At 44.0% G+C, this 15,251-nt stretch overlaps 1 protein-coding gene across 1 annotated transcript in view; it reads right to left on the bottom strand.

The window, feature by feature from the left end:
* Nucleotides 1–15,251, bottom strand: part of ulk4 (unc-51 like kinase 4) — a 251,125-nt gene that overhangs the window by 99,224 nt on the left and 136,650 nt on the right. Inside the window, exon 33 of the mRNA XM_042319135.1 lies at nt 12,246–12,412. Within this exon, the coding sequence (XP_042175069.1) occupies nt 12,246–12,412 (167 nt within the window). The remainder of the gene's footprint in view (nt 1–12,245; nt 12,413–15,251) is intronic.

Raw genomic sequence — 15,251 nt, 5'->3', positions numbered from 1 at the left:
GTTAGTACAGTAGAACAGTATTACTGGTCCTGTTGGACAGCTGTAACAGTGTTGTTTAGGTTAGTACAGTAGAACAGTATTACTAGTCCTGTTGGACAGCTGTAACAGTGTTGTTTAGGTTAGTACAGTAGAACAGTATTACTAGTCCTGTTGGACAGCTGTAACAGTGTTGTTTAGGTTAGTACAGTAGAACAGTATTACTAGTCCTGTTGGACAGCTGTAACAGTGTTGTTTAGGTTAGTACAGTAGAACAGTATTACTAGTCCTGTTGAACAGCTGTAACAGTGTTGTTTAGGTTAGTACAGTAGAACAGTATTACTAGTCCTGTTGGACAGCTGTAACAGTGTTGTTTAGGTTAGTACAGTAGAACAGTATTACTAGTCCTGTTGGACAGCTGTAACAGTGTTGTTTAGGTTAGTACAGTAGAACAGTATACAGAGATACTAGTCCTGTTGGACAGCTGTAACAGTACTAGTCCTGTTGGACAGCTGTAGCAGTGTTGTTTAGGTTAGTACATTAGAACAGCATTACTGATCCTGTTGGACAGCTGTAACAGTGTTGTTTAGGTTAGTACAGTAGAACAGTATTACTAGTCCTGTTAGACAGCTGTAGCAGTGTTGTTTAGGTTAGTACAGTAGAACAGTATTACTGGTCCTGTTGGACAGCTGTAACAGTGTTGTTTAGGTTAGTACAGTAGAACAGTATTACTAGTCCTGTTGGACAGCTGTAACAGTGTTGTTTAGGTTAGTACAGTAGAACAGTATTACTAGTCCTGTTGGACAGCTGTAACAGTGTTGTTTAGGTTAGTACAGTAGAACAGTATTACTAGTCCTGTTGGACAGCTGTAACAGTGTTGTTTAGGTTAGTACAGTAGAACAGTATTACTAGTCCTGTTGGACAGCTGTAACAGTGTTGTTTAGGTTAGTACAGTAGAACAGTATTACTAGTCCTGTTGTTGGACAGCTGTAACAGTGTTGTTTAGGTTAGTACAGTAGAACAGTATTACTAGTCCTGTTGGACAGCTGTAACAGTGTTGTTTAGGTTAGTACAGTAGAACAGTATTACTAGTCCTGTTGGACAGCTGTAACAGTGTTGTTTAGGTTAGTACAGTAGAACAGTATTACTAGTCCTGTTGGACAGCTGTAACAGTGTTGTTTAGGTTAGTACAGTAGAACAGTATTACTAGTCCTGTTGGACAGCTGTAACAGTGTTGTTTAGGTTAGTACAGTAGAACAGTATTACTAGTCCTGTTGGACAGCTGTAACAGTGTTGTTTAGGTTAGTACAGTAGAACAGTATTACTAGTCCTGTTGGACAGCTGTAACAGTGTTGTTTAGGTTAGTACAGTAGAACAGTATTACTAGTCCTGTTGGACAGCTGTAACAGTGTTGTTTAGGTTAGTACAGTAGAACAGTATTACTAGTCCTGTTGGACAGCTGTAACAGTGTTGTTTAGGTTAGTACAGTAGAACAGTATTACTAGTCCTGTTGGACAGTATTAGTCCTGTTGGACAGCTGTAACAGTGTTGTTTAGGTTAGTACAGTAGAACAGTTGTTTAGGTTAGTACAGTGTACAGCTGTAGTGTTGTTTAGGTTAGTACAGTAGAACAGTATTACTAGTCCTGTTGGACAGCTGTAACAGTGTTGTTTAGGTTAGTACAGTAGAACAGTATTACTAGTCCTGTTGGACAGCTGTAACAGTGTTGTTTAGGTTAGTACAGTAGAACAGTATTACTAGTCCTGTTGGACAGCTGTAACAGTGTTGTTTAGGTTAGTACAGTAGAACAGTATTACTAGTCCTGTTGAATAGCTGTAACAGTGTTGTTTAGGTTAGTACAGTAGAACAGTATTACTAGTCCTGTTGACAGCTGTAACAGTGTTGTTTAGGTTAGTACAGTAGAACAGTATTACTAGTCCTGTTGACAGCTGTAACAGTGTTGTTTAGGTTAGTACAGTAGAACAGTATTACTAGTCCTGTTGAACAGCTGTAACAGTGTTGTTTAGGTTAGTACAGTAGAACAGTATTACTAGTCCTGTTGGACAGCTGTAACAGTCTCCTTAGTGTTGTTTAGGTTAGTACAGTGTTGTTTAGGTTAGTACAGTAGAACAGTAGTCCTTACTGGTCCTGTTTGTAGGTTAGTAATGGGTTAGGCAGTTATTACTATATGGTCCTGACTGTTGCTCAGACAGTGGAACAGTGTTGTTTGAGAACAGTATTACTGGTCCTGTTGGACAGCTGTAACAGTGTTGTTTAGGTTAGTACAGTAGAACAGTATTACTAGTCCTGTTGGACAGCTGTAACAGTGTTGTTTAGGTTAGTACAGTAGAACAGTATTACTAGTCCTGTTGGACAGCTGTAACAGTGTTGTTTAGGTTAGTACAGTAGAACAGTATTACTAGTCCTGTTGGACAGCTGTAACAGTGTTGTTTAGGTTAGTACAGTAGAACAGTATTACTAGTCCTGTTGGACAGCTGTAACAGTGTTGTTTAGGTTAGTACAGTAGAACAGTATTACTAGTCCTGTTGGACAGCTGTAACAGTGTTGTTTAGGTTAGTACAGTAGAACAGTATTACTAGTCCTGTTGGACAGCTGTAACAGTGTTGTTTAGGTTAGTACAGTGTTGTTTAGGTTAGTACAGTAGAACAGTAACAGTATTACTGTAACAGTGTCCTGTTGTAGACAGTATTACTAGTCCTGTTGGACAGCTGTACACAGTGTTGTTTAGGTTAGTACAGTAGAACAGTATTACTACAGTGTTGTTTAGGTTAGTACAGTAGAACAGTATTACTAGTCCTGTTGGACAGCTGTAACAGTGTTGTTTAGGTTAGTACAGTAGAACAGTATTACTAGTCCTGTTGGACAGCTGTAACAGTGTTGTTTAGGTTAGTACAGTAGAACAGTATTACTAGTCCTGTTGGACAGCTGTAACAGTGTTGTTTAGGTTAGTACAGTAGAACAGTATTACTAGTCCTGTTGGACAGCTGTAGGTTACAGTGTTGTTTAGGTTAGTACAGTAGAACAGTATTACTAGTCCTGTTGGACAGCTGTAACAGTGTTGTTTAGGTTAGTACAGTAGAACAGTATTACTAGTCCTGTTGGACAGCTGTAACAGTGTTGTTTAGGTTAGTACAGTAGAACAGTATTACTAGTCCTGTTGGACAGCTGTAACAGTGTTGTTTAGGTTAGTACAGTAGAACAGTATTACTAGTCCTGTTGGTAACAGTGTTGTTTAGGTTAGTACAGTAGCTGTAACAGTGTTGTTTAGCTAGTTTGTTTAGTACAGTAGAGGTACAGTATTACTACCTGTTAGACAGCTGTAGCAGTGTTGTTTAGGTTAGTATTACTAGTCCTGTTGGACAGCTGTAACAGTGTTGTTTAGGTTAGTACAGTAGAACAGTATTACTGGTCCTGTTGGACAGCTGTAGCAGTGTTGTTTAGGTTAGTACAGTAGAACAGTATTACTAGTCCTGTTGGACAGCTGTAACAGTGTTGTTTAGGTTAGTACAGTAGAACAGTATTACTAGTCCTGTTGGACAGCTGTAACAGTGTTGTTTAGGTTAGTACAGTAGAACAGTATTACTGGTCCTGTTGGACAGCTGTAGCAGTGTTGTTTAGGTTAGTACAGTAGAACAGTATTACTAGTCCTGTTAGACAGCTGTAACAGTGTTGTTTAGGTTAGTACATTAGAACAGTATTACTAGTCCTGTTGAACAGCTGTAACAGTGTTGTTTAGGTTAGTACAGTAGAACAGTATTACTAGTCCTGTTAGACAGCTGTAGCACCACTAGTCTCACCCTTAACATATTCAAATCTCCTTCAAAACAAATGACTGGCCTTAACAGCAGTCACCTCCTGGGAGGTAGATTTCATTTCTCTGACAAACTGGCTGTTCCCTTTGGTGGATGGAAATAGATGTAGAACAAATAAAAATAAGACTGCTGGTTGGTTGGGTTAGACTGAAAGACACTCTCCATCTGGTTCTCTTCTGGTTTCTCAACCCCTCCCTCCTTTTCTCTCTCTCTCTCCCTCCTCTCCTCTCACTCCCTCTTCTCCTCTCCCTCCTCTCTCTCTCTCTTTTTCCTTCTGAGGGACTGCTGGCTTATATTAAGCAGGTTTTTCGGTCAGCACAAAACTTTGGGAAGGAAGATTGGCTGTCTGCAGTTAATGTGATTATTATTCCATGCTATTTTTTCAGCTCTTCTTCTTTTGCTTAATTGTGAAGCATGTAGAACTTTCTCGATTAACTTCCTCATCCATTTAAAATATTAATTCTGAGTGAATCAGAGAGAGAGAGAGAGAGCGAGACAACTTGAAGACGACACTGGCCACATATTCTTCCTTCCTTATCATTATTACCTAAATGAATTTGGTTTGTGCAGAAGCCCTTTTAATGAGCTTAGCATTTTTTCAGTCCAGTGAGAGAATTGATTTCCATTATGTCATTCCCCTCTCCTCTCGTCTCCTCTGTTCTCCCAATGTCCGGGCTGCATAAATATGTATACCAGGAAGTGGAGGAAGGCTCTGTAGAGGACAACTAAAGCTAATGAGGGCCAGTGGGAGACAATGGAGTGTCCCTCGGGTGGGGGACCTTGTGAATCCTTAGTGTCTAAAAGATGAACTTCAATGGGATATATTTGCTTCTTTACTGCTCATTCTCTTGGAAGTTGAGAAGAGGCAAATATATAAAATACAGTGCATTCAGAAAGCATTCAGACCTTTTGACTTTTTCAACATTTTGCTGCGTTACAGCATTAAATAGTTGTTTTCCCCTCCTCAATCTACACACAATGCCCCATAATGACGAAGCAAAAACAGGTTTTTATCAAATGTATAAAAAAATTAAAAAAACTGAAATATCACATTTACATAAGTATTCAGACCTTTTACTCAGTATCTGTTGAAGCACCTCAAGTCTTCTTGGGTATGACGCTACAAGCTTGACACAACTGTATTTGGGGAGTTTATCCCATTCTTCTCTGCAGATCCTCTCAAGCTCTGTCAGGTTAGGAAGGAGAGCGTCTCTGCACAGTTATGTTTTTGGTCTTTCCAGAGATGTTTGATCAGGTTTAAGTCCGGGCTCTGGCTGGGCCACTCAAGGACATTCAGAGACACTGTGAAGCACGGTGATGAGGTGTGATGGTGTGGGGGTGCTTTGCTAGGACCAAAAGACTCCTCAACAGCTTCTACCTCCAAGCCATAAGACTGCTGAACAACTCCTAAAATCGCCACCAGACAATTTACATTGACCCCCCCTTTTGCACACTCACCGTTTGCTTGTTACCTATGCATAGTCACTTCCCCCCCACCTACATGTACAGATTACCTCAACTAGCTTGTACCCCCGCACACTGACTCGGTACCGGTGCCCCCTGTATTATTACTTTTTATTTTAGTCTACATCGTAAAAATTTTCTTCTTGAACTACACTGTTGGTTAAGGGCTTGTAAGTAAGCATTTCACGGTAAAGTCTACACTTGTTGTATTCGGCGCATGTGACAAATACAATTGGATTTGATTTGAAGTGCTGCATCAGATGACCCGGCCTCCACAATCACCCAACCTCAACCCAATTGAGATGGTTTGGGATGAGTTGGACCGCAGAGTGAAGAAAAACAGCCAACAAGTGTTCAGCATATATGGGAACTCCTTCAAGACGGTTGGAAAAGCATTCCAGGTGAATCTGGTTGAGAGAATGCCAAGAGTGTGCAAATCTGTCATCAAGGCAAAGGGTGGCTACTTTGAAGAATCTAAAATATATTTAGATTTGTTGAAGACTTTTTTGGTTACTACATTATTCCATGTGTTATTTCATAGTTTTGATGTCGTCACAATTATTCTACAATGTAGAAAATAGTAAAAATAAAGAAAAACCCTTGAATGAGTAGGTGTGTCCAAACTTTTGACTGGTACTGTAAATTGTGGCAGGCCAGTGGGTTGGTTCAAAACGTTTACACAGATCAGACACGGACAGAGTAGGATTAGCTCAGTTTCAAAGGTGTTTATTAAAATAAAAGTCCAATAGAAAAGAATAGGTCTCCCCCAAGAGACCCTCTCCAGGATACCGTCTTCTGGGCTCCGGGTCTTGCTGTATCCTGTGGGGATCAAAAACTGAACTCCCTCCTGTTACCTCTGGTACCGTCCCCAACTATACGGGAGTCCTTTCCTCCCCCAGTCTCTCCCTTGTGTGCTGCCCTTCTGGCAACTTTATGCGACTTGTACAGGTGGTGAGCAATCAGCCCTTGATTACTTATTATCAGCCCCAATTAGTCCTGGCCGGAGAGCCCGTCGAGACCAGATGGAGCTATCGCCTCGCCTCTAGACACTCTTTCTCAACAATAGAGTACTTCTTTTCTCTAGGTATCAGCTTTCGGCTGATGTACATGATGGGGTGCTCCTCCCCATCGGCACCTGGAAATCGTTACGATTTCGGATGGGAGACCAGCGCTTATTTCAGGCGGCTGAACGCCACTTCTGTCTCGTCTGTCCATTTCACTGTTTTCAGGAGGCGGGGCCTGGTTAGATCGGTGATGAGGGAAGCTATAGGGTGCTGATGTACCGGGCCTTTCTCAAATCAAATCAAATGTATTTATATAGCCCTTCGTACATCAGCTGATATCTCAAAGTGCTGTACAGAAACCCAGCCTAAAACCCCAAACAGCAAGCAATGCAGGTGTAGAAGCACGGTCGGTCTATGAGCTCGTCCACCCTCGGCATGGGGTAGGTGTCGAACAAGCTTATGTCGTTCACACCCCGGGAAATCATTACAGAAGCGCAGGCTACCGTCCGGTTTGGGCACCAACACGATGGGGCTGCAACATGCACTGTGAGACTCTTCAACGACCCCCATCCTCATCATAGCCTCCGCTTCCTTTTAAAACGGCCTTTCTTAGGGCCTCCAGAATCCGATATGGCCTCTTTCATACCGTTTCCCTGGTCCGGGTACAGATGTGGTGTTCAATGAGGGTCGTGCAGCCTGGCTTCTCGGAGAACACAGTCATGTTCCGATCGACAAGCTCCCTGAGCTCTTGCTTCTGGGCCGGGTTGAGGTCCTCATTGCTCGCGTCCACCACTGGTACCGTTGGCGTCCTGGGTCTCGACCATAACACGGCAAGGCTGTCCTCCCGTGCCACTTCTTCAACAGGTTCACGTGGTAAATCTGTTGGGGCTTCCACATCCCCGGCTGCCGTACGTGGCAATTGACAGGTCCCAGCTTCTCGATCACCTCGTATGGCCCGTGCCATGTTGCCAGGAACTTACTTTCGACCGTGGGGGTTAAGACCAATACCCTGTCTCCCACCTGGAATTCTTGGGGCTGGACTCTCTGATTGTAGACCTGGGTTTGGGCGCATTGGGCCTTCTCCATATGTTCCCTCACGACTGGCCATATGGCTGTCATCCTCTCCCTCATCGTCTCCACGTGCTCTACCACGCTGCGTAAGGGGGTCAGTTGGGGTTCCCACACCTCCTTGGCGAGGTCCAGTAGGCCTCGCGGACTCCTCCCGTAGAGGAGTTCGAAAGGGGAAAATCCAGTGTACTGGGGTACTTCTCGGATTGAGAACATTAGGTGGGGTAGTAGCTGGTCCCAGTTCTTCCCGTCCTGCTTGATGACCTTCCGCAGTATTTCTTTGAGCGTTTTAATTGAACCGCTCAACGAGCCCATCCGTCTGCGGGTGGAAGACGGCGGTCCGAATCCGCTTGATCTGCAGGAGAGCACACACATCTTTCATTAGGCGGGATATAAACTCAGTACCTTGGTCTGTCAGGATCCCGTTCGGGATGCCCACCCAGCTAAAGAGGTGGAACAGCTACCGGGCGATTCCCTTGGATACCGCCTGTAGGGGAATAGCCTCAGGATAACAGGTGTCATAGTCCACTATTACCAGGATGTACTGGTGTCCTCGTGCTGTTTTTACCAGGGGTCCCACTATGTCCATGGCGATGCGTTCAAAAGGCACCCCGATGATCGGTAGGGGTACCAGTGAGTTTCGGAAGTGTGCCTTTGGGGCAGTCATTTGACACTCTGGGCAGCTGCGGCAGTAATCTTCCACGGCCCTCCTCATCCCGGGCCAGTGGAACCGTGCGGCGATCCGTTCCCGGGTCTTCTCCATTCCCAGGTGCGCCCCCAACAGGTGGGTGTGGGCCAGCTGAAGAACAGTTCCCACGTACCATCGGGGTAGCAACAAAACCTCTCAAAGTTCCCCCTGTTGGCGCGACACCTGATACAAAAGGTTATTCTTGATTTGGAAATGGGGGTATCGCCAGTCACTCACCCCCGGAAGTAGCTGTCCATCCACCGCTATCACTTGGGCTGCGGCGGCTTTCAAGTTAGGATCCTCCCACTGGGCCGTCCCGAATTGTCCCCTCAGTTGGCCCCCAGGGGGTGTCTCGACTGGCCCCTTGAAATCGAGGAGGGGGAGGCTGGGCTCTTCCTCCTGTGGGTTGGGTTCCGGCACCCACTCCGACTCCGGACCCGTAGATATAGGTTGATCAACCGTTTGCTCCCGGGCCGCACAGGCGATGGGTCGTCCTCGCTCTCGTTTTCAGCCGGCTCTAACCTTCTTCCTCAGCTCGTGCCCCCACAGGGCCGCAAACAGCTGACAATCTTGTCCCAGTAGGAGAGGTACCGGCAACTCTGTTATTGCACCCACCATCATCTGGCAGTTCCCTTGTGGCGTCACGATGTTGGCTCAAACGGTTGGATACTGCTTTGTGTCCCCGTGAACACAGGAAATGGACATCTCCCTGCCACATTCAGTATCCTGGTACAGCAGGCTCGTGGTTACGAGGGTAACCATATTTCCGGAGTCTAATAGAGCTTCCGTGTCATGTTTGTCAACCTTCACCGGGACCACGGTGCAGTTGATTCGTGGTGTGACCAACAGGAGGTGACGCAGTTCACTGCGTGACACACCTCGCCTCCGGGGCTTGCTGATGGCAACGACTCCTCTCGAGCCGGGCAATTCCAGGCAGTGTGGCCCCGGGGTCCACACTCAAAACACCTTCTTTGGTCTCTGTCTACCTGGGGTCGTCAGTGGCGGGTCGGCCCTACACCAACCGTCTCTCCAAGGGTTTGCGGTCTCTTGGCCCTGCCGACTGTCGGTTTGGGGTACACAGCAGTGGGGTTGTCTTCAAGAGACCATCTCCAGGATACTGTCTTCTGGGCTCCGGGTCTTGCTGTATCCTGTGGGGATCAAAAACTGAACTTCCTCCTGTTACCTCTGGTACCATCCCCAACTATACGGGAGTCCTTTCCTTCCCCAGTCTCTCCCTTGTGTGCTGCCCTTCTGGCAGCTTTATGCGACTTGTACAGCTGGTGAGCAATCAGCCCTTGATTACTCACCAATTCCCAATCTGCCCCAATTAGTCCTGGCTGGAGAGCCCGTCAAGACCTGGCACGTCCAGCAGATGGAGCCATCGCCTCGTGATGTATACTCTGTCTGTCACCAGGCCTTGACGAGTCTCCCCCTGGTGGCTGACCTGCAAAATATAACTACTTCCTCACTGAGTCACCTAGATGTGATAGGTGGACATTGAGTGCCCTACACACACTCAAGCCCTCCGCCAACGCATGCACGCATGCACACACGCACAGATACGTAGAATCAGGAATTCCCCAGGGCAGCTGTCTAGGCCCCTTACTTTTTCATTCTTTACTAATGACATGCCACTGGCAACATTATACACGTCAGCTACTAGAGCAACTGAAATGATTGAAACACTTAACAAAGAGCTGCAGTTAGTTTCAGAATGGGTGGAAAGTAATAAGTTAATCCTAAATATTTCAAAAACTAAAAGCATTGTTTTTGGGACAAATCATTCACTAAACCTCAACTAAATCTTGTAATTAATAATGTGGAAATTGAGCAAGTTGACTCTCATGGTCAAAACATATTGATACAACAGTAGCTAAGAGAAGTCTGTCCATAATAAAGTGCTGCTCTGCCTTCTTATCAGCACTCTCAACAAGGCAGGTCCTACAGGCCCTAGATTTGTCGCACCTGGACTACTGTTCAGTTGTGTGGTCAGGTGCCACAAAGAGGGACTTAGGAAAATTACAATTGGCTCAGAACAGGGCAGCACGGCTGGCCCTTAAAAATACATAGGGAGCTAACAATGATATGCATGTCAATCTCTCATGGCTCAAAGTGGAGGAGAGATTGATTTCATCACTACTTGTTTTTGTAAGAAGTGTTGGCTAATGGGGATCCCTAATAAATACAAACACACACACACACACACACACACACACACACACACACACACACACACACACACACACACACACACACACACACACACACACACACACACACACACACACACACACACACACACACACACACACACTTAACCTCCCCTTCACCGGCCTGTTCTAAAAGAGATTATGGATACAGGTAGAGTTGCTCGATATGGGCCACAAATAAAATTGTGATTTTCTTACCAAATATTGCGATTGTCTTACGAAATATTGCGATTGCAATTTGACATGCGATATACACCAAAACCCCTGAGTGAACTGTTGGAATCATAGAAATAGAATGATTTATATTAACTTCTTTGGGATAGGGGGCAGCATTTTCACTTTTGGATGAATAGCGTGCCCAGAGTGAACTGCCTCCTACTCAGTCCCAGATGCGAATATATGCATATTATTATTACCATTGGAAAGAAAATACTCTGAAGTTTCTAAAACTGTTTGAATGATGTCTGTGAGTATAACAGAACTCATATGACAGGCAGTAACCTGAGAAAAATTCCAAACAGGAAGCGGGAAATCTGAGGTTTGTAGTTTTTGAACTCAGCCTTATCGAATACACAGTGGGATATGGGTCAAGACGCACTTCCTAAGGCTTCCACTAGATGTCTACCATCTTTAGAAACTTGAATGAGGCTTCTACTGTGAAGTGGGACCGGATGAGAGCTCTTTGAGTCAGTGGTCTGGCAGAGTGTCACAGCCTTATGACGCATGGTCACGAGAGTTAGCTCTCGTTCCATGGCTTTTCTACAGACAATGGAATTCTCCGGTTGGAACATTATTGAAATTTTATGATAAAAACATCCTAAAAATTGTTTCTATACTTAGTTTGACAAGTTTCTTCGACCTGTAACATAACCTTTTGAATGTTTTGTCCGACTGGACCAGATCGCGCTTTTGGATTTGTTTACCAAACGCCCTAACAAAAGACGCTATTGGACATAAATGATGGACATTATCGAACAAAACAAGAATTTATTGTGGAACTGTGATTCCTGGGAGTGCATTCTGATGAAGATCATCAAAGGTAAGTGAATATTTATAATGCTATTTATGAATAATGTTGACTACCCAACATGGCGGTTATTGCTCTGGCTGGTTTAGGCTCTGAGTGCCGTTCTCAGATTATGCTTTTTCCGTAAAGTTTTTTTGAAATCTGACACAGCGGTTGCATTAAGGAGAAGTGTATCTAAAGTTCCATCCATAACACTAGAATTTTCATCAACATTTATAATGAGTATTTCTGTGAATTCATGTGGCTCTCTGCACAATCACCGCATGTTTTAGAACTACTGAACGTAATGCGCCAATGTGAAATTAGATTTTTTGATATAAATATCCACTTTATCGAACAGAACATACATGTATTGTGTAACATGAAGCCCTATGAGTGACATCTGATGAAGATCATCAAAGGTTAGTGATTCATTTTATCTCTATTTATGCTTTTTGTGACTCTCTTTGGCTGGAAAAATGGCTGGGTTTTTCTGTGGCTTGGTGGTGACTGAACATAATCGTTTGTGGAGCTTTAGCTGTAAAGCATTTTTGAAATCAGACACTGTGGCTGGATTAACAAGAATTGTATCTTTAAAATGAAGCCTAATACTTGTATGTTTGAGAAATTAGATTTATGAGATTTCTGTTGATTTGTATTTGGCACCCTGCAATTTCATTGGCTGTTGGCGAGGGGTTCCACTAGCGGAACGGGGTAACGGAGCAGCATGCAAACATAGAACGACTCTAACAGGAAGGAGGAGGAGCTGTGCTGCTTGAGTGACAGGGGGCGGGGCTTGGTATGTGTGGGAAGCAGCCCCAAGAGAAAGGGAGAGAGATGACAAACAGAGTAAACGATGAAAACAGACTTACACGCGGCTGAGTGGTGCTTCAAGGTATTGCATGCAATATGGATCTCTTGCGATATGGATATTGCACATGATTCCGATGTGAAGTGGAGTAATTGTGCAGCCCTAGATACTGTACATTTAGCATACCTGGAGTGCAATGCGCACCACTCTGGATGTGCTGGTCAGTACATTGTGCAGAGTGTCAAGTAGAGACAACAGGAGATCATGGCTACTCTTTCTCCCAGGCCTCTCCTCTCTCTCCACGTACAGGACGGCTGCCTCGCTGAAGACACTGCAGACCACCTCCACCAGACCTGAGTAAAACACAACACACACAGCATGAAGGATGACCAGACCTGAATATAACACAACACACGCAGCATGAAGGATGACCAGACCTGAATAAAACACAACACACACAGCAAGAAGGATGACCAGATCTGAATAAAACACAACACACACAAGATGAAGAGGATCAAACAAAGGCAGTGTCCCAAATAGCATCATATTCCCTATATAGTGCACTACTTTTGACCAGAGCCCTATGGGGATAGGGTGCCATTTGGAACACAGAAAAGAGGCTTTAGCTGGTGCCAGAGGACATAAACAAAGAACCAATGGCTCCACCACACAGAGTTTTAAAGTACAAGCTGGTGTTTTACAAGGCCTCAATACAACTCACTCTACTTAAAATGAAGTTGCACTTCTCTTCCATTGATGAAGTACATGAACCAGTTTCAGGCCTTGAGAGAAGGCCCTTTATGATACATCACAGAGAGTAGCTCTCTCTGACTGATGGGCTACTTCCCCCAGTATGATCTATACAGGACATTAGATCATATATAAACTGCAAGATGCTGCCATTGGTAGCAAAATGATGATAGAAAATAGACTAATAATGACAGAAAAACGTAAATGCGAACTGGGTGCTTTTTGCACATGGAGGATGCCCCTCTAGACAGTCTGTATGATACAGTTATATCACTGAGTTACAAATCATACTTCTCCTCCATCCCAATTACTACAGAAAGATATCATCTCTTTCCACCGACACAAAACCTTTGCCTTCTCCTGTCTAGTGCTTTGTTTGCCATGCCTTATTGAAATATTAAGAGTGTATGAATAATCTGCTTCGTCTTTAAAGACAGAATAACCTTTTCAGACAGTTTCTCAAGAGCGCTCTTCTCTGTCTGACCGGTCACCCCGGATCACGGCAGGTAGTTGAACCCTGTGCTGTCATCTGAGAGCAACGCTCTCTCCACAATAAACACATGAGTCTTCAGAGGAACCATCCAGCTTTGAATAGATAGGTACATCTACCAAGGGAGAATGACAGTGATAATATGATACATCATTATCTGTCATCTGGAATACAATGAGCAGCAGATTTCACCTTGACAAAAATCACCTGACAAAAATAAACCATGCAAGTCAAAAAAACTCCCAGTTTTACATTAAAAAAATGTGAAGGACGGTACAAAAATCCTCAGAAAAGAACTAGGCTTAAATATATTCAGAAAAATGAACTCAATGTTGGGCAGATATTGTCTGATTGCTCAACAAACTGGCTACGGCAGGATGGCTGCATTAGTGCTGCTTCAGAGGAAATGATGAAAGGAGTAGAGAGAGAGAGGGAGAGAGAGTGAAATAGAGAGAGAGAAGGGCGAGAGTGAAATAGAGAGAGAAGGGGAGAGTGAGCGAGAGGAGACAGAGAAAGGCATACAGACGGACAGAGGGCCAGTGAGAGTGGCGTCCATATTCAATGTACTGTGGAGAATCATTCTGATGAATAATATCCTGATGATGAATAATAATACAAAACAGTCTTCAACAGCGCTCCTCTCCCTATAGGAAGACTCTTCTTTAATAAGACTGGTTTTTGGTTTTGTATGTTTGTTTTTTACCCCTTTTTCTCCCCAATTATGCAATATCAAATTGGTAGTTACAGTCTTGTCCCATCGCTGCAACTCCCAGACTCGGGAGAGAGCCATGCGTCCTCATTCGTGGAAGTTTGGAGAAACCAAACTTCCACGAATGATATATCATCGAATAGATATGTGAAAAACACCTTGAGGATTGATTCTAAACAACGTTTGCCATGTTTCTGTCGATATTATGGAGTTCATTTGGAAAAAAGTTTGGCGTTTTGATGACTGAATTTTCGTTTTTTTTCTTAGCCAAACGTGATGAACAAAACGGAGCGATTTCTCCTTACACAAATAATATTTTTGGAAAAACTGAACATTTGCTATCTAACTGAGAGTCTCCTCATTGAAAACATCTGAAGTTCTTCAAAGGTAAATGATTTTATTTTAATGCTTTTCTTGTTTTTGTGAAAATGTTGCCTGCTGAATGCTAGGCTTAATGCTATGCTAGCTATCAATACTCTTACACAAATGCTTGTTTTGCTATGGTTGAAAAGCATATATTGAAAATCTGAGATGACAGTGTTGTTAACAAAAGGCTAAGCTTGAGAGCCAATATATTTATTTCATTTAATTTGCGATTTTCATGAATAGTTAACGTTGCGTTATGGTAATGAGCTTGAGGCTGTAATTACGATCCCGGATACGGGATTGCTCGTTTCAAGAGGTAAGTGTGTCTTTTACCTGGAAATGGGAGTGGTTATAACCATGCTAATGAGAGTACCTGACAACAACCCTGCCTGCCTGTCCATCGGTTTGTTTGTCTGTCTTCCTGTCTGTTTGCCTGTCCGTCTGTCTGTCTGTCTGTCCATATGGCTATCTGCCTGCCTGCTGAGAAACACACAACGGCCGCACTAGAGAATGAAGGGCTCGCTGGAAAAGGTCTGTGTGTGGGTAGATAACACGTGTCTGTGTGTGTATGTGGTAATATTCAAGCCCCTTCATGAACGACAAGGTTCTTCTGGAAGTGTTGTGTTTTGACTGTGTGGTGACCTGAGGCAGCAAGACTGTTTATCTGTGTTTACCACTCCAGGCTTTTTGGAAGGAGACATTTGTCAGTGTTTCTGTTTTTCTTTCTCTCTCTCTCTCTCACTCTCCCTCTCTCACTCTGCATTTCTGAAGATAACTCATGAATATCTCCACAATGCCTTGCATTATGCCACAGACAATATAATTACTGTGGTGAATGGCCTAAACACCAGGCAGAAAAGCAGACAGACGGGACATT

Source organism: Oncorhynchus tshawytscha, unplaced genomic scaffold (assembly GCF_018296145.1).
Source record: "Oncorhynchus tshawytscha isolate Ot180627B unplaced genomic scaffold, Otsh_v2.0 Un_scaffold_7589_pilon_pilon, whole genome shotgun sequence".
Taxonomy (NCBI): Eukaryota; Metazoa; Chordata; class Actinopteri; order Salmoniformes; family Salmonidae; genus Oncorhynchus; species Oncorhynchus tshawytscha.
The sequence above is the reverse complement of the archived record's forward strand: the minus strand, read 5'-3'. Positions and strand labels throughout refer to the sequence as shown.